The sequence below is a fragment of the Melanotaenia boesemani genome, chromosome 1 (assembly GCF_017639745.1).
Source record: "Melanotaenia boesemani isolate fMelBoe1 chromosome 1, fMelBoe1.pri, whole genome shotgun sequence".
Classification (NCBI taxonomy): Eukaryota; Metazoa; Chordata; class Actinopteri; order Atheriniformes; family Melanotaeniidae; genus Melanotaenia; species Melanotaenia boesemani.
The window spans coordinates 40991605-41016730 of record NC_055682.1 but is presented as its reverse complement, the minus strand read 5'-3'; the positions used below and the strand labels follow the sequence as shown (position 1 = coordinate 41016730).

General features: G+C 41.4%; 1 protein-coding gene across 4 annotated transcripts in view; it reads right to left on the bottom strand.

Annotated features, from left to right (window-relative positions):
- adamts17 (ADAM metallopeptidase with thrombospondin type 1 motif, 17) overlaps positions 1–25126 on the bottom strand; it is a 74298-nt gene that overhangs the window by 37282 nt on the left and 11890 nt on the right. For all 4 annotated transcript variants that reach the window (XM_042008668.1, XM_042008748.1, XM_042008817.1 and 1 more), the window contains exons 3-10: positions 24466–24637; positions 20495–20658; positions 20327–20410; positions 19881–20038; positions 19621–19664; positions 11766–11871; positions 9237–9377; positions 741–885 (exon numbers count right to left, since the gene is read on the bottom strand). In XM_042008668.1, the coding sequence (XP_041864602.1) occupies positions 741–885; positions 9237–9377; positions 11766–11871; positions 19621–19664; positions 19881–20038; positions 20327–20410; positions 20495–20658; positions 24466–24637 (1014 nt within the window). The remainder of the gene's footprint in view (positions 1–740; positions 886–9236; positions 9378–11765; positions 11872–19620; positions 19665–19880; positions 20039–20326; positions 20411–20494; positions 20659–24465; positions 24638–25126) is intronic.

The window sequence follows — 25126 nt, the reverse complement described above, 5'->3', positions numbered from 1 at the left end:
CTAGTTGCTGGGTGTTCCAGCTGGGTGGGCGGAGCACAGGGACACCATCACCGCTATTAACCAGGTGGACAAGGGGTTGCAGGAAATAAAGACCGTCTTGACAGAAATTAGAACAATAAAAACATTGTGTAAGAATAAATAAATAAAAGGAAATCCTCCTCTTGTGTGTTTCGTTAGCGTAGCATCACTTCTAGACCTCAGCCTCCAGTCTGGTCCCGCTCTGCTGGAATGAAGGACCAAAGCTACTTTCCACACTGACTGCTACATGCTGGCAGCAGACTGGCACCTTATTTATCTGGATGGATTTTATAACATGAAGTTTTGTTTTACAATGACAGAACAAATTTTAGTGGTTAAGGTTCTTATTAATATCATCTCCCTTTTTCTTGTAAGTCCTGTTTTTATTTTTATTTTATTTTTTTTCTGAGCGTGGCTCTTAGGAGAATTAATACCAAATGTGCGTCTTGATTCATTTCTGCAAACAGCTTTAATATCTAACATGTGGTGTGAAAGGTAATAGTGGATTGTGCACAAATGTCTCACATTTGACATCATTTCCTGGATCGCTGTTTCCAGTTTTTCCAGATTTTATGCGTAGGCCTGGGTCAAAGTTTGTGTGGAGGTAGGAACATTTTCCCGCCTAGATCGGTTTTCATGAATCTCAAAAGTTGACTATAATTGGCGTATGCCAGTTTTTGTTCCTACGCAAGCTTGATAAATGAGGTCCCTGGCCATTGTACCTCCATTTCACTGCAGAACGTAGCGTTGCCCCCAAACAGGATCTGACACTGTTCATTCACGCTGTAGTGCATTCCTGGGAGTTTGGAGGACAATCGGAGCCGATATCCGGGATCCGTGTGCAGGAGGCAAGTACTGGCTCTGGTTCTGCTAGAAAGAGGAAAATACAAGAAGTTTTATTTCTGTGTTTCTGCATCCTAAAGAGACTTTGTGGAGGTGAAGTGGTTCAGGCTAAACTACAATAACAAATAAACTAATAGATGAATAAACAGTCATTTATCAACAAGCTGCCAGATAAATTCCGTTAATCTGTATATTTTGCTTTCAAACATGTAATGAACTTTTGTTCAAAGATGTTTTTATGATTGATGTTTTTATCTCAGATAACGACTGGAGATTTCCTGTTCAGCCCAGTTTAACCAGTTCATCAACAAGCTGTACATTGTTAGAATTATTGTAATGCTTTATAATTATTGAGTTGTGAAATTATTTTATTTTTCAAATATATTTTTAATATTTATAATAAAATATATTTCTTATAAGGTAGTGTATAATATTGTATAATGTATATGATTAATTATAAAATCATTAGTAATTATTTATTAAATAAATTACTTTAAAGGCCCTGCGATGGAATGGGAACCTGTCCAGGGTGAATCCAGCCTCTCGTCTGATAGCAGCTGGGATAGAGTCCGGACTCTTATCCTGGAGGATCATGGCTCCTGATAGAATGATCTTCTGAACCTTTCAGACCTGAATAAGTCTCTGACTGAACACACTCACTGTTGTTTCCTCACTATGTTGTGTAGAGGATGTGAAGAATTGTCCATTATATCCAGCATTCCTTTCTGGACAATCAGTTCAGTTTGTTCAGTTTCTTTAAGTCTCTGGTTCTGCTGCCCCAACTGATGTTGCAAAGCAGAATGAACCCTCGATATGAAATATCTTGGTGCGGACATTAAAGGATCTCAGCTCCCTTTCCTCCCGATGGACCCCCCCTTGGAAAAGGAGCTAAAGGTGTAGAAGTGTCCCTTTCCGGGTCACCCTCAGAGGCTTGAAGCGGAGGAGCGTCCCGCTTGGAGACCCCATCGGGAACAGAAACCAGAGGCGAAGGAGGAGCGTCCCACTCAGGGAACCCCTCAAGAACAGGAATTCGAGAAGGAGGAGGTGTGGTGTTGTCTGTAGGACCCCACACAGGAACAGGAGCAAGGCTTGGTGGGGGCAGTGTCAGCAAGGGCTACAGTACAGACGGTGTGCTCCCGGGCTGGGACGCAGGTCACAGAAACTGAATCGCTGGAGTGGACCTGGGCAGCAGCACAGGACGCTGAAGCATTGGCAAATGGTGAACTAGAGACTGGGGCTCTGGCACGGGCTCGTAAAAAGGCTGAGAAGCAGGCCAGGGCACTGGAGACTGAGAACGGGTTTCCTTGAACCTTGCCTAGTCCTTCTCGAGCATCCCCTCTGTTTTGGAAGATGTGGAGGAGTGCCCCAGTTAACTCCCTCGGAGGCTGTATGAGAGCTGTCACACTGGACCTCCCTTGGTGACTCTCACACAGAGACACGAGAGACGGGCCATCTGGGTGAAGGCGTCCTGTAAGCCAATCTGGTTCCCTGGGAAAACGACTACTTTGGATACCCCACCAGCTCTGATACCGTATCCAGCAGGAAGCATTCCCACCAATTCCTGAGATGTAATGCACTCTGGATCATTCGGTTTATGTGGACCTTGTGGGAGGTTGCTTAGTCATCACAGGGTCAGGTTCTAGAACGTTCAGGAAACTCTTAGCTGCCGCTAAGCAACCAGATGACACTGTCAAAGTGTGCGGAGGATAAGGACACCAATGACGAGTTGAGAAGCAGGAGGCAGACAGAGACTGGATATGAAAGGTTTAATGAAACAACTGTAGGCACTGTGCTAGTAGGAAAACTAAAAAATAACTTTGGTCTGGAAAACCAAAACTGGAACCCAGTGGGACTGGTTCGTTATATATAGTTTCTGACTGTTTTCTGACTGTTTCTGACTGCTCATTTCTTTGGATTTATTTAACTCTGACTGTCCTCGGCAGAACTGAACCATGCAGTGAGCACTTCCACCCTCTACTCCACCGTGCCTGCCAGCTGGATTAAATAAAGTCTTATTCAGAGTAATAATTGTGCTTTGTGTCTGCTCCTTGGGTCTGTCATTTGTCCCCCATTATGACAGTTTTAATAGTCTGTGTGATGACTGGTTGCTGCTGAACAATGGGCTTGTAGTTGGAGGTGAGAAGAACCAGATTATGGTCTGATCTCCCTAAAGGAGGCAGTGCAGAGGAGCTGGATGTATTTTAACATTTGCATAAAATAAGTCTAACATCTTATTTTTTCTGGCGGAGCAGCTGACAAATTTTTGGAGTGTTGGTAATATATCAGAGAGGGAGATGTTGAATTACAGTGAATACGTTAAAATGTCATGTTTGTAGTCTAGCAAAGACAGAGCTGATATATAAATACATAAATATACAGTATTGTATAAGTAATGATAAAAGGTTTTACACAATGAAAGATTTTTCTATCTTTGTAGTGAGGTATCTAAGCATAGCAGGCCTGGGATAAGAATTTGATAGATAAATTGTAGGATTTTTAAGGAATTAAGATTAAGATGAGAAGAAGATTTGGTGAGGCATATAAAAAAGTAAAAAGAGTTGAGTCAGCGCTGACTGAGAGGGTGTTGGTGTGAGGTTGAGTGAGAACAGCTGTGTGTGTGTGTGTGTATGATAGGAGCCGAGGTGTGTGTGTGACTCTGCTAGAGTGTCTGACGTGTGTGTGTGTGTGTCCAGCTGGGGTGTGGTCTGAGCAAAATTAAAGTTTTCAATGTATGTTTGTGTTTCTATAACTTTTTAATGATACATTCTTTTCGAAGGGTTTTCTAAGTAATAATCTTATGAACTGCTATTGAAATGCTTCTGTATTTCGATGAGCAGACTTTTTAGAGGTAACTCAATAAACCTTCGGAAAAATGAGCCTTTTATGAGGAACTTTTTCAAAAAATTTTAATTGTAATAATGAGCGTCTGCACTTTGGGAGACAGACTATTATTTTGGCAATAATTTAATAGATATCCCTCAAAAAGGACTTTTATATATGTGTGAATGTTCTGTTAGTGGCTAAAATATTATTAATTGCCTTGCGCATATCTGGACACATATCTTTTGTGTTCTTTTCTTATAAACCACTACAGAAAATTATAAGGGTGTTTCTTTAACATCACGAGAAAATGTGTTTCTGTGTCTAATTTGGATGGAAAACAGGGACAAAGTTTATTTCACTGTGTGACAAGAAAACATGCACATTTCACTTGCTTCATCTGTACTGATATAAAATATAGGGATGAAGTTTGTGTCTGTGTGTGCGCTGTGCAGTGAAGACAGCTTTTGGAGTCAGCACGTGTGGGTGTGTGAGCGTTCTGCTGATGTGATTTAATGCCTGTAGCTGATTGTTTGCTTTACATGTTTGCATAGACAATTTAGTCCTTACTATTTTATGCAAAGGTGTGCATTATTGGTATGATCTTATTTGTGGAAGTATTGGTAAGATAGTGCATTAGTTCTATAAGAGGATTTAGAAGTATACTTAGGGGTACAGGAGATTATAAGAAATGACTGTTAGACTATTTTTCCTTAGGGTAGTCACATTTACTACTTTTACAGCTGTCACAGCTGCTCTCTTTAAGTGATAGAGTGGGAGCAGATTGTTTATCTAAGTTCAACCGGCCCCAGGATGTCTATAGAATTTTCAGTGATACGACGGGAAGGTGTGTCACCTCTGACCCTTTTTCCTCTAGGCAGAAGATAGGCCTCTTTTCTCTTTTTTAAGAGGTTTATCTCTCTCTCTGCCATGAGCAGCTGAGGTGTGGAAGACCCATTACTATTTTCATTTTTTTTTACCTTTTCCTGTTTTTAGATTTAAACTATGGGAAAATAAAGCCTTATATTTCTTGTAATTTTTTCCTTTTTCTTTGAAGAGGCCAACAAAGCCTAAAATTGGTTTATTAAAAAAAAAAAAAAAAAAAAAAAGAAGGAAAGAGAAAGAGAGAGAGAGAAAAGGGAGGGAGATTAAGTCAACTCCTCCTTTAGCCTTTAATAATCTTTGTGTTGTTACATTTGTTTTGAATTGTTTTGAAGTATGGCATACTGAATTTTTTTTTTTTTTTTTTATATGATTAATTTGGATCGAGAGTCGAATCAGAGCTGAACAGACCAGGCTCTCCGAGGCCTCAAGGGTGTGGCAGTCACCCATCTGTGAGCCGGATGACACATCTCCCCTGAACTGCTTAAGGCTAGTGTGCATTTTATCCACAAACATCTTGTCACCTGCTTTATATATATATATATATATATATATATATATATATTAATGCATAGTTGTTTCAATACATACAAACATGGTATCGTTTTTCTTAATTTTTGTTAAAACTCAAGTGAAAATAACACACTTTAATGGTGCATATAAATACTAGAAGACACATATCAGAGAGTACATGGTATATTTACTCCGACAGAAAAGCTTGGCTACTGATTGACTATTAAAATATTTTATTCTTCATTTATTCGTAATAAAGTGATAAATCATCGAAGGTTTAAATAGACTATTGAAAGAATGGTTTACTGATAATATAATGCGGTTTTTAATGTGATTTTTTTGTTAATTAAAGGCTTTTGGGTTTCCTCTGAAGTTGGTAAATTTGTTTTGCAGGTTTGTGAAAGCAAAATAAATAAATAAATAAATAAAAACAACACAAACAAAAAGAAATTGAGTGTAATAACATAGTATTGGATATATTACTTTTTTAGAAGTTTCCTTTTAATTCATAAATTAGAAAATTATAGAAAGTTGGCATCATGTCAGAGAAGCATGACAAAACTTCAACTGTAATTACTCCAGTTGATTTGGTCCAGCAGAGCAACCCTCTTATTAAAGGTATAGCCAAGATTTCAAAAAAGTGGAACCGGCGCTGGCCAAGCATCGACCGCCCATGGCCGATTGAGGGGACACTTAATCCAGAGGTAATCAAAACAGTTCAAGTGCTGGTGACTACTTACAAAGCAGACCAGAAGAAAGGAAGGAGAGGACAGAAACGTCATGACAAGCGGCAAACGGAGCTGGAAGTTCTTCAGCTGTTCGACAAGGAGCGACAGAGAGTTCTGAAAGCAACAAAAGAGAAGGAAGAAAAACAGAGAGAAGACATCTCGCAGATCAAAAAGGCCACAGAGAAATTAATGGCAGAAATCAACACGCCCTTCTCTCACACCGTTGCAGTAAAGAGCCCCCCACCATATGAGAAAGAAGTGAAATTTCAGGATGTTTATCCTCAGCTCCCAGTGATTTCCCATGAAGGCAGTTATCATGTCACTGATGATGCCAACCAAATAATAGAAACGGGACAAGCAACAACGACCATTCACATGTATCCAAGCCTTAAGAGTAAAAAGAAGACAACAAAGAAGAAACCTGGAGACAAGGCTCAGAGTCATCTGGAGGAAGCCAGAGATGGATACAACTCTGCCATAAGACAGATATTTGCCAAAGCAGAGAGAAAAGGAGCAGAGCTACTAAAGACAAAGGATCTCAAAGATGACACTTCTGATAGCTCGGACACTGAAAGTGAAGAAGAGAGTGATGGCCTTTCAGAAGAGTTCTACCCAGCTACCACAAGTACAGGAACCAAAGATGATAGCCAGCAAGTGCTGATAGAACTTGAAAAGAGCGTAGATCGATGTCTTTCATATTTGGAGGAAGCCAGCAGTCAAGAGGACCGACAGGCGCTTGAGGACCAGTTACAGGAACTTCGGATACAGAAGAAGAAGCTGCGGAAGAAGCTTTCTAAAAAGCCGCAGGTGACATATTTCCTCCGCCCAAGAAGAAGAAAGTCGGTCGGCAAGATGTGTCCAGTGGTCGTCCGAGGACAGAACTTGGAGTATAAACCCTGGCAAAACACTGATTTGTCTGACATTTTGGAGAAATTACCGTCTCTTCACGATGGAGCACATCCGTGGATTTCTAAATTGGAGCAGATCTGCGTGGGAATACAGCTGGCTACAGGAGATGTAAAACGACTTTTGGCTAACGTCTTAGGAGTTCCTGCTATGGAGGACATTCTGCAGAAAGCGGGACTTGGTCGTTATGTGGGGACATCTGTATACGACCCAGAACTGTTTGCCCCGAATCGAGGCAGAGCATGGAGAGCTCTAAAAGAGACATTTCCAACAAATGTCCACCCTGACAACATTTTTATTGAGCCATTGGGCCAGGAGGAGAATCCAAGATCCTATGTCTCTAGAACTCATCAAACATGGAGAGATGTAACAGGAAATGATCCAGATCTGAACCAAATGGAACAATCGATTCTGCGGGCCAAGACTCAGAGGGGGCTGCCACAACCAGTGAGAAGCAAGCTTGCAGAAGTGGTCGGTCTTAATAGCATGACCAAAGCAGTTTATACAGACCACATTGCTCACCAAGTGGAACTGTTCAGGAAGAAAGAGCATGATCAGAAAGAGCAAGATCAAGAGACTCTCAGGAAACTGAATCAAATACAGCTGGTGGATTCGAAAAAGAAGGAGAAAACACAAGCAGTGGTTATCCAGAGCCTGCCATCTTCAAATCAACCATCACCACAGAAGCAGCCGGATAAAGTACAGTTCCAACCACCTCAGTCTGCACCATTGCCTCCAGTCAACTGTTTCTCACCACCAGTTTATGGCCCGCCACAGACCTGGAGAGAAAATTTCGGGAGTGGAAGAAATTTTGCTCCATGCTTCCAACAGCTGTATGAAGTGTGCTATAATTGTGGTTCACCTGACCATTTTATTCGCAACTGCACAGCTTGCTGAACTTGTAGGATTAACTGAAGCATGTCCGACCAAACACAAAGATGCACAATCTTTGGCCAAGTTTTTGTGTCATAAGGTCATAAGCAGGTGGGGACATCCAGACAGGATGTCCCCAGACAATGGCAAGGACTTTGTGGATAAAACTGTGGTTTTAGTGTGTATAATCAAGTAGGGAATTAGATATCATATTCTTACTTAATTATCATCTATATTCAACTAAACTTATGTTATTCCTCATTCTTATGCTTGAAATATTTTTGATTCAACCTGTTATTATGACAACGATACTGGTCATTGCTCTTTTTCTCTCTTCTCAGTACACATGGGGACGACCACCCGGTGGGTGGTTAGTTATTCAGAGGCCCCAACATTCAGAATGGACTCAGAAGTACATATAAGGACACTAAACATGGACAGTGAACCCTGAATGTCAACGCGATGACATCTGCGGACTGAAACATCATCACCATATCGATTTACCCATCTGGAGGTTTCGGAGCCATATATTTTTGTTTGCCTTATTTTGTTTCAATGTTTACTCATATACTGTATTAATCTGAGTGTTAATCTGAATTTGTTGTGATGTTATGTGTGCTATTGCTATGTATTTCCTTTTTAGGTAGACATAGACGGGGTTTACCATTAGGCGAATAGATAATATTCTGTGACTCTTATTATGTGGATACATATGGGTGACCTTGAGTGCTTATTTTTTTTTTGTTTCGGGAGGTGAGAATTGCTAGGCAGGATTTAGGCCCGGAGGGGTCCGATGGGTCGACTAGCCTCTTTTGGGCGTTTTATGATTTCTTTTGGGGCTCTCATATGTGTTTATTTAATTTGAGTCTTATATAGTTCGTGTTTTTCGGGACTGTTAATTCCAGTCCCGAAGGGGGGAATTATGAGGTATCTAAGCATAGCATTTGTATGGTACACACTTAAGTCTTTACCATATAAGGTTCTCTGTCCCACAGACTGGATTGACACAAGAACATGCATTCCATGCAAATGAGCATCCTATAGGCAAACTCTATGATTGGAGGACACAGGACTGAGGAATTTTCTTTGTTTAAACCCTATATAAGACAGAATGACACATCAAGTCTTTAGGTCTTCGTTCTGGCTTTGGGACCTCCAGATTTTGCTGCAGAAATCTGTTTTGATGTCTGAACTTTTGTAATAAACTTCTTTTTATTATTCAAGTCAGCGTCCAGAGACGTTTTTGCCTGAAAGACAATTTTTCCACATCTGATCAAGATACATCAGTAGTCAGAAAACATTAGACTCTGATTTAAGTTGCTTCCTTCACTCCATGATCTCAAGCTCTCGTAATTAGATTTTTCATCATGTTTTTCTGAAATAATCCTTTAAATTTATGAGCAGATTTACATGTTTTTATTTCTTCATCAAAAGAATTCCACAGATCAACTCCTGTATCTGTCACACATCTGTGACTTTATGAACATTTCTGTCAGTTCATCTTTGTTTTTTTGATTTGGAACAAAGTCTGAAACACTGTCCAGTTCATCAGCTGTGAATCACTCAGAATAAACTTTTATATAAAAACGAGAGTTTTAATTACAGCATAAAAGCCAAAATGTTTCTACAGCATACAACCTTTCTGCTTTTTACCTGAGGAAGTTCTGCAGGTCATGTCGGCTGCAGGAGGACCAGAACAGGTCACTGGGGTTTCGGCCTTTCACCCATTCACCTGACATGATGTGGGAGTGGCTGGTGCAGTTGGCATGATCTTCATCATGGCTCATTCCTAGGCTGAGGGTGAGACGTCGAGACCATCATAGACCATTCATTCATTTTCTCATCTCGCATCGTAGCAAGCATGGCCTGGCTGCTGTGTTGTGCCGAACAAATCTGCTTTGCCAAGGGGAGTTTTATTGATGTAATTTATGGATTTGCTTTATGGATCCCCTTGATAATCAGATTTTTATTTAAATTAGAATTTATTTATTTATTTATTTTGAATAACAGAATTTAAAGAAAATTGCTGGACCTAACCAGAGGGGTTAGAAAAAAAAGAAGAGAAGCATAAACATAAATGAAAAGTAGAGAAAATAAAGAAATAGACAACTGCTACACCTGTACAGAAACACAACAGAGAATTTCCTACAGCTTTTACAGAAAAACAATAATAATAATCATCAAGAGCATCTACAAGAGACGAGCAGGCAAAAAAAAAAAAACCCAGAGTAGCAGAAACACACACACAAAAAATCTAAACAAAGGTAGCTCTTATTGTATAAACCCGTAGGACAATGCAGGAACTGTGTCAGCATGCAGAATATGAGGATTCAAAGTTTAGTGTGATCATGCAAAAGCCACCATGCTTCCATAAAAGCTACAGGCAGACTGGGGCTGCCATGGCATGAATCCCAGCCACCCTACTACCAAGACAATCCCACCATCCAGAAGGTGGAAGAGGAAGGCCCCAGCCAGAGCCCCCTGCAGTCACTGGGCACAGGCCCCATAGCAGAGAAGCCCAAATCCCCACCACGTAAAACCACCAAGGACCCGCAGCCATAAGGCACCCCCACCAATATCCAACCCCCAAAGCGACAAGGTCAGAATCCTCCACCTACACTAAGTGATGGCGCTAATCACAGGGGACCAGAGGGAATAAAATTCAGATAACTGTGACATTGTCTCACTACTGATGTGGTCTAGTAAGAGATTCCTAGACCGCTGAATGCCCAGATTATTTTTGATTTTCCAGTTCATAGGAATAGTTTTCATTGTGATGCAGAAGACCGTGAGGATCGTGTGTGCAGAGTTAATTACCATGTTAATTTCACCCAAGTCACCTAGTAGACAGTGCGGGGTTTGCAGGAATATTACATTTAAACCATGTTGACTTCACATACCTGAAGCCAGAACCTGAGGACAGGTGTGCAGGACCACAAGGCATGGAAGTAGTTGTCAATTGGGCTGTCAGTGCAGTGTGAACAAATATTTGATTGTGAGAGACCCATCCTCCCTGAGCCACCACCTAACCGTGGTGGAGGAGTTTGCGCATCCTGACGATCTGGTAGGGTCACCCATGGCAAACAGGTGTCTAGGGGATGGACTAGACGAAGCGCGGCTCAATAGACCCCTATGACGACGACAAACCATGGACCCATGGGGCCAAAAGAGCTCAGCTCAAAAGGATGACATGCCCACCCCCCTCCCATGAGCCCATGGTAGAGATGATTTAGAACAACATATAGAAGTATATTACATGCTGCATTTACTGACCCTTGGACATCTGACGTTTATCCAAGGTCAGTTAATAGTAAATATTTGTAAGCATTGGCTCGTTCTGTTGATAGAATACAGTAAAAACGGTAAAGTAAAAACATGTGCGCAAATTTCAGGATTATAAAAACTGATTAATCTGATTAAAATTTTTAATCATTTGACAGCCCTAATAATACATTTATCCTATAAATTTATTATTGTATCATTATTTATTATAATTAATTTAAAGAATAATTTAACATTGTTAATAATAACATGATTAATATTAGCATTTGGTTTTCTGTCAATGTCCTACATTGCTGCTATGGGAAATTCTTGTCGGCTGGGTCGGATGTCTCACTTCATAAATGGTAAACAGCTTCAGCACAGACTACAAAGGCCACTCAGTAGCCTAGATAGTCTTGTGCACTCCGAAGTGTGTAGACCCTGAATTGAGTCTTTGAGTCTGCAAACATCTTGGAGATCGGCTCACACCGCTGGCTCCTGGTGTGAACAGATCCCCACGATATCGTTTCCTCACAGCAACGTCAAGCCAGATGTTTATTTCCCTATTAATACACAGTTAAAGAGACAGAAGCTAGAGGCTGGAGTGAAAATAGGAAGCGCTACTTCTTGTATGAAAAGTGCTTTATAAGTAAAATATGATTTGATCCTCTGTAAAGTAGGATCTCATCCTGCTCCCCGTACAGGAACATCTAGTCAAGAATAGATTAAATTTGACACAGGTCCAGTTCAATCTGCTCTAAAAGAAAAGACCTATGGATCCCTCTAATGTTGTCATGCTATGAAACAAGAACAAAATAAAAACAAAGACTGACCTATAAACAACATTTTTACTTCCTGCATGGTTTTCAAACCTCAGAACAACATGTCTTTTCATTTGATTTGAACATCATCAGAACCTACTTGTGTCCCAGCTCATGAGCGATGGTGAAGGCCAGATTGAGGCCGTTGTCCTCCACTAACACACACTTCCTCTTGGCGCTGCAGACACCACCCAGATAGGCGATACCTGGAACATAGTAAGGAAACACGTCACCAAGTTTTATGGATAATTTTCCTTCCTGGTTCTGGTTCTGTTGGAGGGTTTCCTCTCCACTGTCTCCTCATGCAGCTCAAGACCGAAGATTTAATCAGAGAAGCTTTGGTCCAATCCATTGGTTTCCTTAGCTCTGTCATTATTTTTATCAATTAGTTTATATGAACAGTTGTAAATTCAATTGATGTAGAATATAGATTTGCTATAATTGGATAATAATTGGACTGGACTGTATCTGTACTTAGGGTCAGTACGGAATGGTTTGGTGTGGTAAATCCTGATCGTTGCTGTGTTTCCATGGCAACCACTTCCTTACCCGGTAGGCGGCATATTGGCCAGACAGCGACAGATGTGTCAACTACGTAATAGCGTAACATCATAGCGGCGTGACACCTTCCTTGAATTAAAGACAATGGTGGACATACAGCAGCTTGTGTTCTTTCTTCTTGATTTGTGGCTTTAAACAATAAAAAAAACATCATATATTTAAACACAAAAAAGGGACAATTCGTTTGACCAAACAATGGATTTCCGTGTGTCAAGCTCCACCCTTTTGGGTCAGACTGGTAAGACTGGGACCCCAAAGGAGGGGCCCCAAAAAAGTAGGGTGGTTTGGGTCGGATATTCTGGTACCCTTCCCAGTTTTTGCCAGTGGAAATCGGCCTGTATCGCAACATTTGGTAGAAACAGGGCTAAAGACAGCTCAGAAATCCATGAGCTGCTCCTGTCTTCTATGGAGGACATCACCCGCTTCAGCTGTCTCTGAAGGACAAAGAAATTCCTGTCACACCTTTCACAGCCCAGACTCATCAACCAAAGCTAAATTTTGAAAAACTGCCAGAAACTGCAAGAGTTGGGGTGTGAGGTCTGGGGGGGTTAGGGGACGGAGAGTGAGCGGGTTGTAAATACCCAGGGAGAAAATACTGAATGACAGACAGCAACTCAGTGGCCACTAGCAAGATACTGATTCACAGAGGTGGAAGACTTTTACCCTCAAGAATCTCCTCAGCTACACAACACAGTGATGGAAGAACAAGGTGGTCCTGAACCGGATCAGTCTGAGCCATTAGCACTGTTGCACTGGTATGTGTCAACAGCTCGAGCAGGGTCTGGCAAGCTGTGCGACTCTCACGACGATTCTCACGCTGTGTTAAAAGCCAAGGGGTAAAAATGTGTTTTAAGACAGGATTTAAAAGTTTCCAAAGTGGGGGACAGTTCGATCTGGGTGGGGCCAGCACTGAAAAAGCTCTTGATTTTGGATTTTGGGGCAGCCAGGTAGAACTGATGTGCAGACCTCCATTCCGTTAATGGAGAGTATAGTTTAAGTAGGTCTGATGTGTAAGGTGGTGCCAAACCATTTAATGATTTAAAAACAAATAGTGAAATCTTAAAATGAATTCTAAAATTGACAGCCAGCCAGCGCAGTGAAGCCAGGTTGGAGCTGATATGTTCATGCTTCTATGTGCTAGTTAAAAGCCGAACAGCAGCATTTTGGACCAACTGTAGACGAGCCAGGGAGGTTAAATTGAGCCCAGAATACAAAGTATTACAGTTGTCCACTCAAGATGTAATAACGGCATGAATCACCCATTTAAGATGTTTAAAAGACAGAACTCTTTTAATCTTCAATAAAAGCTGTAACTGATAAAAGCTGGATTTTAATACACTATTAATCTGCCAGTCAAGTTTAAAAAACCTGTCCATTTTCACACCAAGGTTAGTAATAACAGGTTTTAGAAATGTTTGTAAGGGACCCAGGTCAAAAGCAGAGAGATCATGAGACCTGTTAGGACCAAACAAAATGACTTTCGTTTTGTCTTCATTTCAGTGTCAAAACTTGGTCCAAGATTGAGCTTTGAGGAACCCACAGGACAGTGATACTGTAGAAGAGGAGTCATCCTCCAATCTCCAAGAAAACATCCTGTCAGAGAGATCGGATCTAAATCACTAGAGGGCAGTACTCCTAACACCCACACTGTGCTCCAGACGGGACATGAGAATTGTGTGGTCGACCGTGTCAAAAGCAGCAGTGAGGTCTAGAAGCACAAGGATGGCAGAATCACCAGGATCAGTGGTCATGAAAAACTCTTACAAGTTCAGACTCTGTGCTCTGAAATTATTTAAAACTAGTCTGAAATTTTAAAAGAATAATCTGTGCGTTTAGAAATGTCTGTATTTGGAGGAAGAAAACTTTCCCTAAAATTTTGGACATAAAAGGAAGCTCTGAGATTGGAATCCATATTTGCTTTTTTTTTTTTAATTAAGGATTTATTAACAGTACAGGGCAGTACCTGAAGAAAGATTGCTGTTTATTACATTTTGAAAAGAAGGGCCATTAGTCTTCCAGACCTCTTTAAAGAGATGCGATGGGACAACATCAATAGGAGAGGATGAGGGCTTCAGTTTTAAGACCACTTCAGTGGTATTGACACAGTTAAAATACTTCAGTGTAGCTGAGCAGGGGCTACAGGTGAAAGGGTCAGAAAAGGGGGGTGATATATTGTCTCTCATGGTAGAATCCTTGTCTAAAAAATAATAGAGAAAATTTTCACAGACCTTACTAGAAACCTCCAAGCTAGTGAATTGGGTGGGGTTTAAAACCAGATCTACGGTGTTGAAATGGACTCTGGGTTCATTATGATTACTAGAAATTAAATAAAAAAATATCTGCTTTTTTCTGCTTCACAATTTTTTTTATATTTACACCAGGTTTTCTTTAACATCTGATGGGAAACATGTAGCTTGTATTTTTTTTTCAGCCCTCCGACATTCTTGCCTGGCAGCCAGGGTGATGTCATCGAGCCCCGGCCTGGGTCTGGACCAGGACCGGATTGGTTTTAGTGGAGCAACAAACTCCAAAGTGCTGGTGCAGGCAGATAAAAAGGAGGATGTCAAATCCTCTGTGCAAGTGTTGGCATTAGAACCGGCATCAAGAAAATGGATGTTCTTGCTAAACATAGTGGTAAAATGAGCTGCAGTCGAAGATTTCAATATACGGATGTGGCGCATGGGAGCGGCTTTTTTAAAACTATGAGAAGAAGAAAAGGAAAAAAAAATTGAATACAACCGGCATATGATCAGAAAACACTGCATCATGTATGTGCAAAGTAGAATCGGGTAAACCGAAATCCAGTGTGTGCCCACGCTCATTTGTGGGTCCCATAACAAACAGTAAAATTAAAGGAGTCAACCATGTGCAAAAAATCCTTCACCAGAGGCTGGCAGGGACAACAAACATGTATACTAAAATCGCCAACACGTAAAATCTTGTCATAGTCTATTTTTACTACCCCTAAGAAGTCCAACAGGTCATTTAAGAAATTTCTGTTATACTTGGGCAGCTGGTACACAACAGCACCAACCACAGGATCTAATCAACCCAGTTTAAACAGGTAGAGCTCAAACTATTTAACACCAGGTGAATTAATAAGTTTACAATGTAAACTGTCCTTAAAAACCACTAAAATTCCTAAACCCCACCCAATGGTCTGACTGAGTTCCAGTCAGGAGGTAATACAGTAAAAACAACGGACTCAACGACACTTAACCAGGTTTCAGTCATAAAGAGGATATCCAGTGTATGTGAAATGAAGAAATCCTGGAGAATAAAGGTTTTGTTTAAAACAGGCCTTGCATTGACCAGAGTGCACCTGGTTGGCTGAATGGATGCAGCATTCGCATCAGCTGTTCGATGCAGCAGTTGCAAGGTCCTGCGGTTTGCTCCACCATCTTGACGGGTGGCGGGTGGATGACACTGCAGGACACGGTGCTCCCCATACGGGCTGACAACAGGTACCAGTCCAGACGCTGAAAGTGTGGGACATACTCCTGGGGAGATCGGTGTGGAAGCTGCAGCAGTTTAGGATGGAATGCTAACCAGGTTTGATCTTTACGAGCTGGCTGCTGCAAGTCCCTTTCATCCTGCAAGAATGTAGCATCACAGCTCCTCCAAGCGAGTAAGCCGGCACATCTGGTTCAAGTGCTGGAGGAAGTGATTCTAATCTGCATCATCCCGAAGCGGTCAAAACTTCCACAGTTCTTATAATATCAATATCATATAATATCATATTGTTATATAATATAATATCACAATATTCCTCAAAGAAAGACTGCAAGAGAGAGGACATGCCAGCCACACTGGCACCATCTTACTCTGAATCATTTATTCTACATGACGATCAGTAGGTAAAGAATAAAGTCCGGTGTTAATTTTGCACCCCTCAAAAGCACAAATCCATCCAATTGCAGCGATATTTACTCAAAAGCTCTGGAAGGTCCAAAAGTCTGAAACTAGTGAATCTACATCAGCTAACAAGTTCACGTTCGTACATGTTCGTTGGTTGGTGTGGTTTCTATACCCATGTAACCTAGATAACTTGAACACTGGTTTATTATTAAACAAAATCTGTGTATAAATGTTCATATACCTGAAGGGATCTCTTAAAATCAATGTATGTTTCTCTTTAAGTTATAGCCCCTCCTTCCTGGTTTCTTTTTCTTGGGAAAAATTATCATCTCAGAGCCAATAACCTGAAGCTTGCGCAGAAAAAATTTAGGTCTGTGAAGTTCTTAGGTCACATGATTGAGACTGGTGGTGTTTATGTTGACCAGGACAAGGTGAAAGACTATTCCAGCTTTCAAAAGCCTGACCTCATGAATGCTAATTGGTTGCACCCCTTCTCATCATAAAATGAGATCCTTCCTTGGTATGGTACTATTTTACCAGCACTTTATTCCATTGCTAAGCCTGCTCTCACCACAGGCCAGAAGAGAAGAGTTAGGGCCATGCAGGTGAGAAAGCTGGAACCTACCGAGTGTGGACACTTCAGGATTGGACTCCAGCCTGTGAGAGTGCATTTGAGAAAGTGAAGGCTGTGCACCTTGACTGTGTGGTGCTGGCCTATGAAAGATCCTAGATTCTCTCCACAGATGTTTCTATGGATGGCCTAGGTGCTGTCCTGTCAGAAGTTTCTGCCAATTATGAGAAGGCAAGACCTGTGGCCTTTGCGAGCAAGTCTCTTACTCCAAGTCCAAATATCCTGCACAGGCTTTTTTCAGGAGTTTTTAGCCCTTAGTGGGCTGTATGTGATAAGTTCAGTCAATGGATTAAGGCCACGAGTTTACTGTTTGGACTGACAACAATCCCCTCAAATACATCCTGACTAAATGAAAACTCAATGCCTGTTCTCCAAGCTTGCACCATACAGTTTGAGATCAAGTATGTTCCTGGTAAAAAATGTGTTTTTTTGGGAGGTTATCTTTTATATTGTGGCTTTCTTAAAATAATTTTTGCCCTTGATGAAATTTTTAAACTTAAAGTGGAAATGAAATGACTCAAAAAAAGGTGGGTACGCTGAACTGTTCGGTGCATAAGCACAAACAACAGTCAGGACCATCCCCGCACCCAAAGACGGAGGGAGGCTACCCTCTTGTCCATCGGGGTAAACGTCAACGTACAGGTGCCAAGTTGGGGAGCAATGAGTATGCCTACACCTGGAAGAGGGTCCAGCCCTTCTCGAGGGCAGGGGTTCCAGAGCCCAAGCCATACATTTAGGTGAGTCAAACTATATCTAGTTGGAACCGCTCAACCTCATGCACCAGCTCAGGTTCCTTCCCCACCAGGGAGGTGACGTTCTACATCCCTAGAGCTAGCTTCTGCAGCTGAGGATCAGACCGCCAGGGTCCCCCCCTTCGGCCGCCACTCAGCTCACACTGCACCCAAACCCAAACTAAGGCCTCTCCTACAGGTGGTGAGCCCACAGGCAGGGGGGTACAACTCACCCTTTCGAGCTGAGCCCGACCGGGCCCCATGGGCAAAGGCCCGGCTACCTAGTGCTCATCTTCATGCCCCACCTCCAGACCTGGCTCCAGAAGGGGGCCCTGGTGACCCACGTCCGGGCAAGGGAAACCTGGATCTATCATTTTTACTCTTCATAGGGGTCTATTGAGCCGCGCTTTGTCTGGTCCCTCCCCTAAAGACCTGTTTGCCACGGGTAACCCTAGCAGGGCCATAAAGCCCCCGACAGCATTGCTTTATTTGTGACTTTTTGTGCAATTAATCACATTGTTATGCGCAAAATGTCTCTTTCCTTTAAAATAAGGCCTATGGCTACATAAAGAAAATGCAGTAAATTTTGGTTTACAAACACTACATCAGGGGTCTCAAACCTGCGACTCTGGAGCCGCAAGTGGTTTTCTGGACCTTCCACGATGCCTCTAAATATGTGACTAAAATATTTTTTAATTCTATCTTTCTTGTCATTAGGTTGGAAACCAGAGACTTTTTTTTCTTTTACTTTACATGATTTTCCACAAATATCTACATCCCTTAGAAGAAAGTTTGTCTATCTTCTAGAAATTTTGTTGTTTACAGTTAAAAAACAAATTTTAGGGTGTACAAACCCTTTAACAGTGAGTGGCAGCAATACACTGTACTGCTCATAGACGGCCTAAAAAAATAAAATGAAGAAAATAATTTGGTGGATGACAAGCCGTTCTGTTTTGGTGAACTTGTTTAATTAGCAGAACTTTATGAGTCGTATGAGTACTTAGTGTATGGGTATGATCTTGTGAAATTTTGTGAGAATTCCACACACCAATTGTAGAGGTCTGACAACATGTGACTGCTAACAAAGCTGCTCTATAGATAAAGATTAGCATTGCTACATGTATCTTTGACACTGAAGTCAGGCAACTTCATTCAGTGTTGAGTTCACGTGTGAACAAGGTATTTTATTTAAAGCATAGGGATGGTAAAACTGAAGTTTTGTGACGCAATGAATCACTTTCACATGTCTGCTGTGAATTTGACTCGCCACTTTGATCGCCATCTGCTGGTTGAAAGTGTGTAATGCATCTGAGGGGAAGTGTTGGTTGAAAGGACTTCATTACTCCACGGCTGTCACAGGTCTCCGTGTCTCATCTTTAACTCCATGTTTAATAAAGGACATATTCTTAACTCCATGTCACTATGTTAATGTGAATGATTAAAGGGGTCTGTTTTACTCATGTATAAGCTTTTCCAGATAAATAAGTGTTTTTAAATGGGGAAAAAATATGGGAAGAGGGTGCTGATGCAGCTGGGATAATCACTGTGCTATCATTAAATTTAATGTAATGGATTGAGACACTGAAAAGACCAGTTGGTTCAAAATCTCAGAGAAGCAGCTGGCTTCGGGCACCCGACAAAATGAGGATGCTGTTCATGTGGTGTGTGTTTTAGCAGTGTTAAAAATAAACCAAGATCTACAACACATCCTGTATTTCAGCATCATCTTCTTCCCTGGAGCAGCCACTTGGTGCCATTTAATTAAACAGAGTTCGGATGTTTGTGGAATCGATTTATCTTTTTCTCCATGGACAATGTCTGTGACCCTGTGACCCTGTGTTACATGTTTCTTCACAGCTGTGGTTTGGAAATTCATAATGAAGAAACTGATCATAAATGACATTTTGTGATTGTAATTTTTGAAGTTATAACTTTTAAATCTTGTTCTCACAGACTAAATACACAACAAACATTTTATGTGTGATTTTACACAGACGAGAATTTACGAATTTGTATTCATGCAGACGAATTTCCAGGGATGTTAACTTGTGAACACAAATTCTGAGAGCTATCTTAAACCTGATGGCTCATGAATTAATTCGCACTGCAGCTAAAAACCAGACCTTAGCAGATGAAAACAGATCTGAAGGGATAAAAGCTGCCATGGAACTTACCAACAGTATCACAGGGTTCGTCTTTATGAACACAGAAATCTGTCCTGGAACAGAAATAGACATATAAAAAACAAACAAACAAAGGTTAAATGTTAAATTCTGTTGTGTGAACAGTGTTAAAAATAATATTCATCCATCTGAGACTGAGAATCATAAAGGCTTGAACTTTGTGATGGGATTTAAATTTATCTCCAAGGTGAAGATGAAACCAAAGAGCTGAGATGAATGCTGATTTATCTGGAGCCATGCCAGTGTCATACCTGGTGACCAGCACAGCCGTGTCCACAGATGGGATGTCATCTCTTCCACCTGTGATGTGGTTAGTACCAAGATACCGAGGAATCCCGAACTCCTGATGCTGCCAGTGACAGAAGCTCTCCAGAGACTTTTCTCCATGAAAACCCACCTTTAAAGTCTCCTGACAAGGTCCATATAAACTAAATTACAATTACAATATAATATAATTCACATTATACATTCAAAAACAGAGACCAGAACAGAAAGAGGGAAAACAGATACTAAAATCATGTCTGCATCGAGAACTTTCTGACCCATTGACAGTTTTTTACATGAAACCAAAACAGATTCCTATGATGGTAAATAAATGAGGTTGGAACAGAAATTATTTACAATCTTAGTTTATAGATTATAGATATAGATTTCATGGATGAAGTTTCTACACTGAGGGGAGTCGGAAGCAGCTTACGGGGCGGACATGAAGCAGCACCAGTTTGGTGACCCGTATGTTGATCCGGACTCCCAGACTCTGGTGCTGAAACATGTTGTCAACCTGCAGGAGGCACAACAAACAAAGAGGTTTTAGATCTTTTTCGTTAGTAAAACTAGTGTTTCCACCCTGAGAAGTAACTCCCACCATGTTCATCACAGTCAGCAGAAACCTTTGTGCTACTTCGGCTCCGTGGTACTGGACCATGTCAAAGTCCGCCACCACCACTGTCTCCACCGTGTAGGTGTCATGTAGGTAGATGGTGTCCCTCCTCCTGCGACCCTTCTCAGCTGATCTCTTCGCTTTGACACCTAACACAAAACACCAGACCAACTTTAGAACAAAGTGACAAACCACAATGAGATGGTGGTTACAAGTGGTCGAGATCCAGTTCCTGTGGCGGATGGCAGGATTAAGTCTTAGAGATAGGGTGTTGGGGAGTTTTAGTAGCTAGCTTTTTTTATTTATTTTACCTTTATGTATACAGGTGATCCCACTGAGACCCAGTGTCTCCTTTACAATAGAGACCTGTTTCAGATAAAATTACAACAGGAAAATAAAAACAGACAATAAAGAGGTGATCTGCCTGTGTAGACACCGCGTGCTGGAAACAAGTAAACATCTTAATAAATGAAAATAATCCAATAAAGTTAATAGTGTCTATAATTTTCTACAGCTGATTTAGTTCTTATCAGACACTTAAGTTTTATCCTACCTGACATGTTTCTTCATCAGAGGTGTGAGTGGATGCTGTGTGACATGTACAAATCAGCTGATGTTCATTGAGGCAGTGTCGACCTGTCAATCCGACTCATCAGAACGACAGGCCGACGCCGCCCAAGTTGACGTACAAATCACCTGGAAATCAGAAAGCCAACCCACACAGCCATGAACCGGGACGAGGGGGCGTTCCTGCTTTCCCACACCTGCAGCAACATCCTCCAGCGGCAAGCCATCAGCAGGGGGCGGCATCGACCTGTCGGCATCAAGCCGTATCGGTGGGTCGGTGCCGCCTCAGTGAACATCAGCTGACTTCTACACATCACACAGCATCCAGTCACACCTCTGATGAAGAAACATGTCAGGTAGGATGATGGTAAGTGTCTGATAACATAAGAACTAAATCAGCTGTAAATGGATATAGTTTCTAGTGATGATTTGGCTGGGTTTGAAGGGTCTGTTAATCTGTGCATGTTGAAATGATTAAGTAAGGGAAAATGCCCGACGAGGAGGAGGAGGCAACGCCGAGGACGAGGAGGAGGTCGGTTCACGCCTCCGCGTCGTCCATTAATTTATGACAATGGACACCTCGAAGGGCATTGTCCCGCTTATACCATGGTCACTATGAAAGAAATAAATATTAAATAAATTATTAATGCGTTAATGTTGTTTTTTACCATTAAAATCACAAGTTTTTCACAAGGAGTGGCTTAGTGGACAATTTAATATTTCTCGTTGTGACGCGTTGCCAAGGTAACCGGCTCTAACACAGAACCTGCAGCTTGGTCGGCTGTCGCTGTTGTATTAGACCTGATCAGTGAAGAGAAGGGAGATGATTGCTTAATGTTACGGAACACAAAATATAATTTGAGAGGGTGGGTGAAGCTCTTACAGCTTATGTGTGTCCAGAGGATGATGCAACATTTTGTTTCAAACAGTCAAAGTCCACAGGTAGTTTCCTAAATAGTTTTTACTCACTCTGATCATTAAATGTGTATCAAGCAAGTAAGTCTATCCTAAATCGTTTTTATAACGTTATCCACCATTCACTCTGTATCAAGCGAGTAAGGTAATCAAGACAGAAAGACAGGCGACAACCTTTTTAAAATTAAATCCAACATTGCCGTTGATCGTGACATTTCATAAAGATACTGCCATGTCTATAGTGGCGTTTGAAGGATGGAGTTTAACGTTTGTGGACTCTGACCACTGCTGGTTGGGACATTGCGGGACAAACAAAATGTTGCTCCATTCTCGTCTCTCCTGGACTGACGGAGCCCAATAAGCCTGCAAGCTGCTTTCACAGCAATGCACCGTCACAGACATGATCTGGTGTGTCTGCAGCCTGGCGTCCGAGTTTCTGTTGCCATGTTACTAACTACCGTTTAGTCAGCGCAATAATTTACAACAATAAGTCTATTTGAACGAAACTTCTTTCATAGGTGTCCATTATCACTTTTTAATGGACACCCTACAGCCAATCAGAATCGAGTATTTTCCCCAGACCATGGTATAAGTCGTTATTACATGTTCACTCTGTAATGTGTAAGTTACCTGTTTTTCATTCAGCAGTTTATTTTAAGGTTGCTGAGATTTCCCTCCTCTGTTTATTAACAATAATATGTAAATTACATGTATGTATCTGAGAAAACCAGTTAGTGTAGGACACACAAATTTACCCTCAAGTGTGTCTGCTTGCATGAATGCATCCATGCACACACATAAGATCCAGTACATAGAGAATGACAAGATTATTATGGTTTTCTGTTTTATTTAAGGAATGTCCAGTCGATCCCAGATCCTTTCCTTGAAGACAATCCCAATACTTTTCCCATCCAGTGTTGATGTCAGAGTCTTCTTGCATTTTTTGTCCTGTTAGATCTTTTATCACCTGAGGTCTGCAGTTTCTCTTCCCAGTAAGCCCTGCTCCTTGTTTCCAGGGCCCCATTTATCAAACTGTGAGTAGCAAAGCAAATGACAGGTGGCGTCTGCGGCGCAAAAGGGAAACTTTCAGATGTATCAAAGCATGCACACGCACGTCCTACACCTGTTTCCGTTTATAAATCAGAATAAACTCTAAAGCGGGCACACGGGAGGGAACGCCTTCCCACGCCCTCATGGTGGCTATAAATGGTCAGGTGGACGCCTGTAATACATATTCATCACATCATTTGCATGATGGCTCAAGAGGGACAAAGAGGGAATAAGTGGAATATTTCGGGGTGTGAGACAGAGATCCTGATGGACCACGTTGACAAACGTAAACATGATAAACTGGTGGGCACGGCATGGGCATTACTGGTGTCAGAAAGGCAGCAGGTGGCAGAATCTGTCATCACAGTGTCAGAAAAGGAGACATGCCACAGATATCGGAATGTGCGACTGGATATCTCAGTCGATTTAATATCCGTCTATCATGCGGGAGATCAAAGTTCAAATCCCACAGTGATGAACAGTAACACCTTCCAGTTGGGGCCTTAGGTACGACGCTACAGCCCACAGTAACTTTTTATGGAGAGTCTGTTAAATGACAGTAATGATGCTGGTAATGTAGTCTTTTGTTTTAATGTATAAAATAAATATGTACAATTACATTTGAGATTGGTAGCAGTTTATTTGGTGTTAAATAATATTTCTTTCTAGTTCCTGGGTGTTCCACTTGGGTGGGCGGTGCTGCAGCTGTGGTTGGAGAGGGTGAGGCCAGAGACTCCACCCAGCACCACAGCAGCCGTGTCCTCAGAGGAAGTCCTGCAGGTGCAGAGGGACACCATCACCACTATTAACGATGTTGACAAGGAGTTGCGGGAAATGGAGACTGTCTTGACGGAAATTGTGACAACAATTACAAAAGGATTGTGTAAGAATGAATGAAAAAAATAAAGGAAATCCACTTCTTGTGGTAAATGTTGGCAGTGAACTCTCCACCTCATCATTTCCTTGATTTTATTCTGTATCGCAGTTTCCCGTTTTCCCAGATTTTATGTGTACGCCATGGTCAGAGTTTGCGTGGAGGTAGGAACATTCTCCCACTAAGTTTGTTTTTTATAAATCCCAGAAGTTGACTATACTTGGCGTACAGCAGTTTTTGTACCTACGCCAGCTTTCTAAATGAGGCCCCTGGTCTCTACAACTATTTTTATTTCTTTGTGTTTCATTGTTCTTAATCACATCCTGAAGTGACTTTATGTTTGTTCTGCCCTCCAGTCTTGTTTTTTTTGTTCAGCTTCTGTTAAAATATGGGTATTTATGTTTTGGAATATTTATTTCTGTTGTTGGACTTTTTGATTTGACTTTTTCTTCCACAAGTTAGTAAAACTGATTTAGATTTCTCATCTACCTGCTTGCTACACATTTCTACACTTGGTCGAGCTGAAAGCAACGCTGTGACAGCAGCTTACCTTTGACTGTCCCACAGTAAACAGACTGGTCAGCATGTTGACCAGCACTGGTCTTGGTGGAGCACTGGTGTCGCACCAGCTGGTGTTTGAGTCCAGAGAAGGAATGCGATTGGTGGTGTTCGCCCACTGGTTGGATGATCAGGATGTCCTCTCCAATCTGAATGAGGCCGGTCTGTTCACAGAGGAGTAGAAGAAGAAAGAAGGATGATTCTGTAGCTGGGCAGGTTATAAAAAGTAAGTGAATTTGATCTAAACAGCAGAAAGTACAGTAAAGGGCTCTGAACAGAGAAGAATCTAAAAATATTCCAAAGGATATTTATTAATTTCTGAAATGTCTTTGGACCAGATTTTGTTGTCATTTTTTACAAAACAGAAAAAACTCAGTATTTCTGAAATAAGCTATTTTAACATTAAAAAAAATTCCATCCAGTTTTTCTGAATTTATGAGATTATGTTTTCGGTATCACTTCCTTTTGGTGACATATGGCAGATTTATCAAACATCTGGACCCAAAAAGCATCCACACACAGAAATAAAAGGATTTCTGTTTCATTCAACATGTAATCTAAACAAAGATCCATACGCTGCGAAACAGTTTACATCATATTTCACTACTGGGAAGAAATGCATCAGCAGGTGGAGTTGGTTTTAACGGTCGACT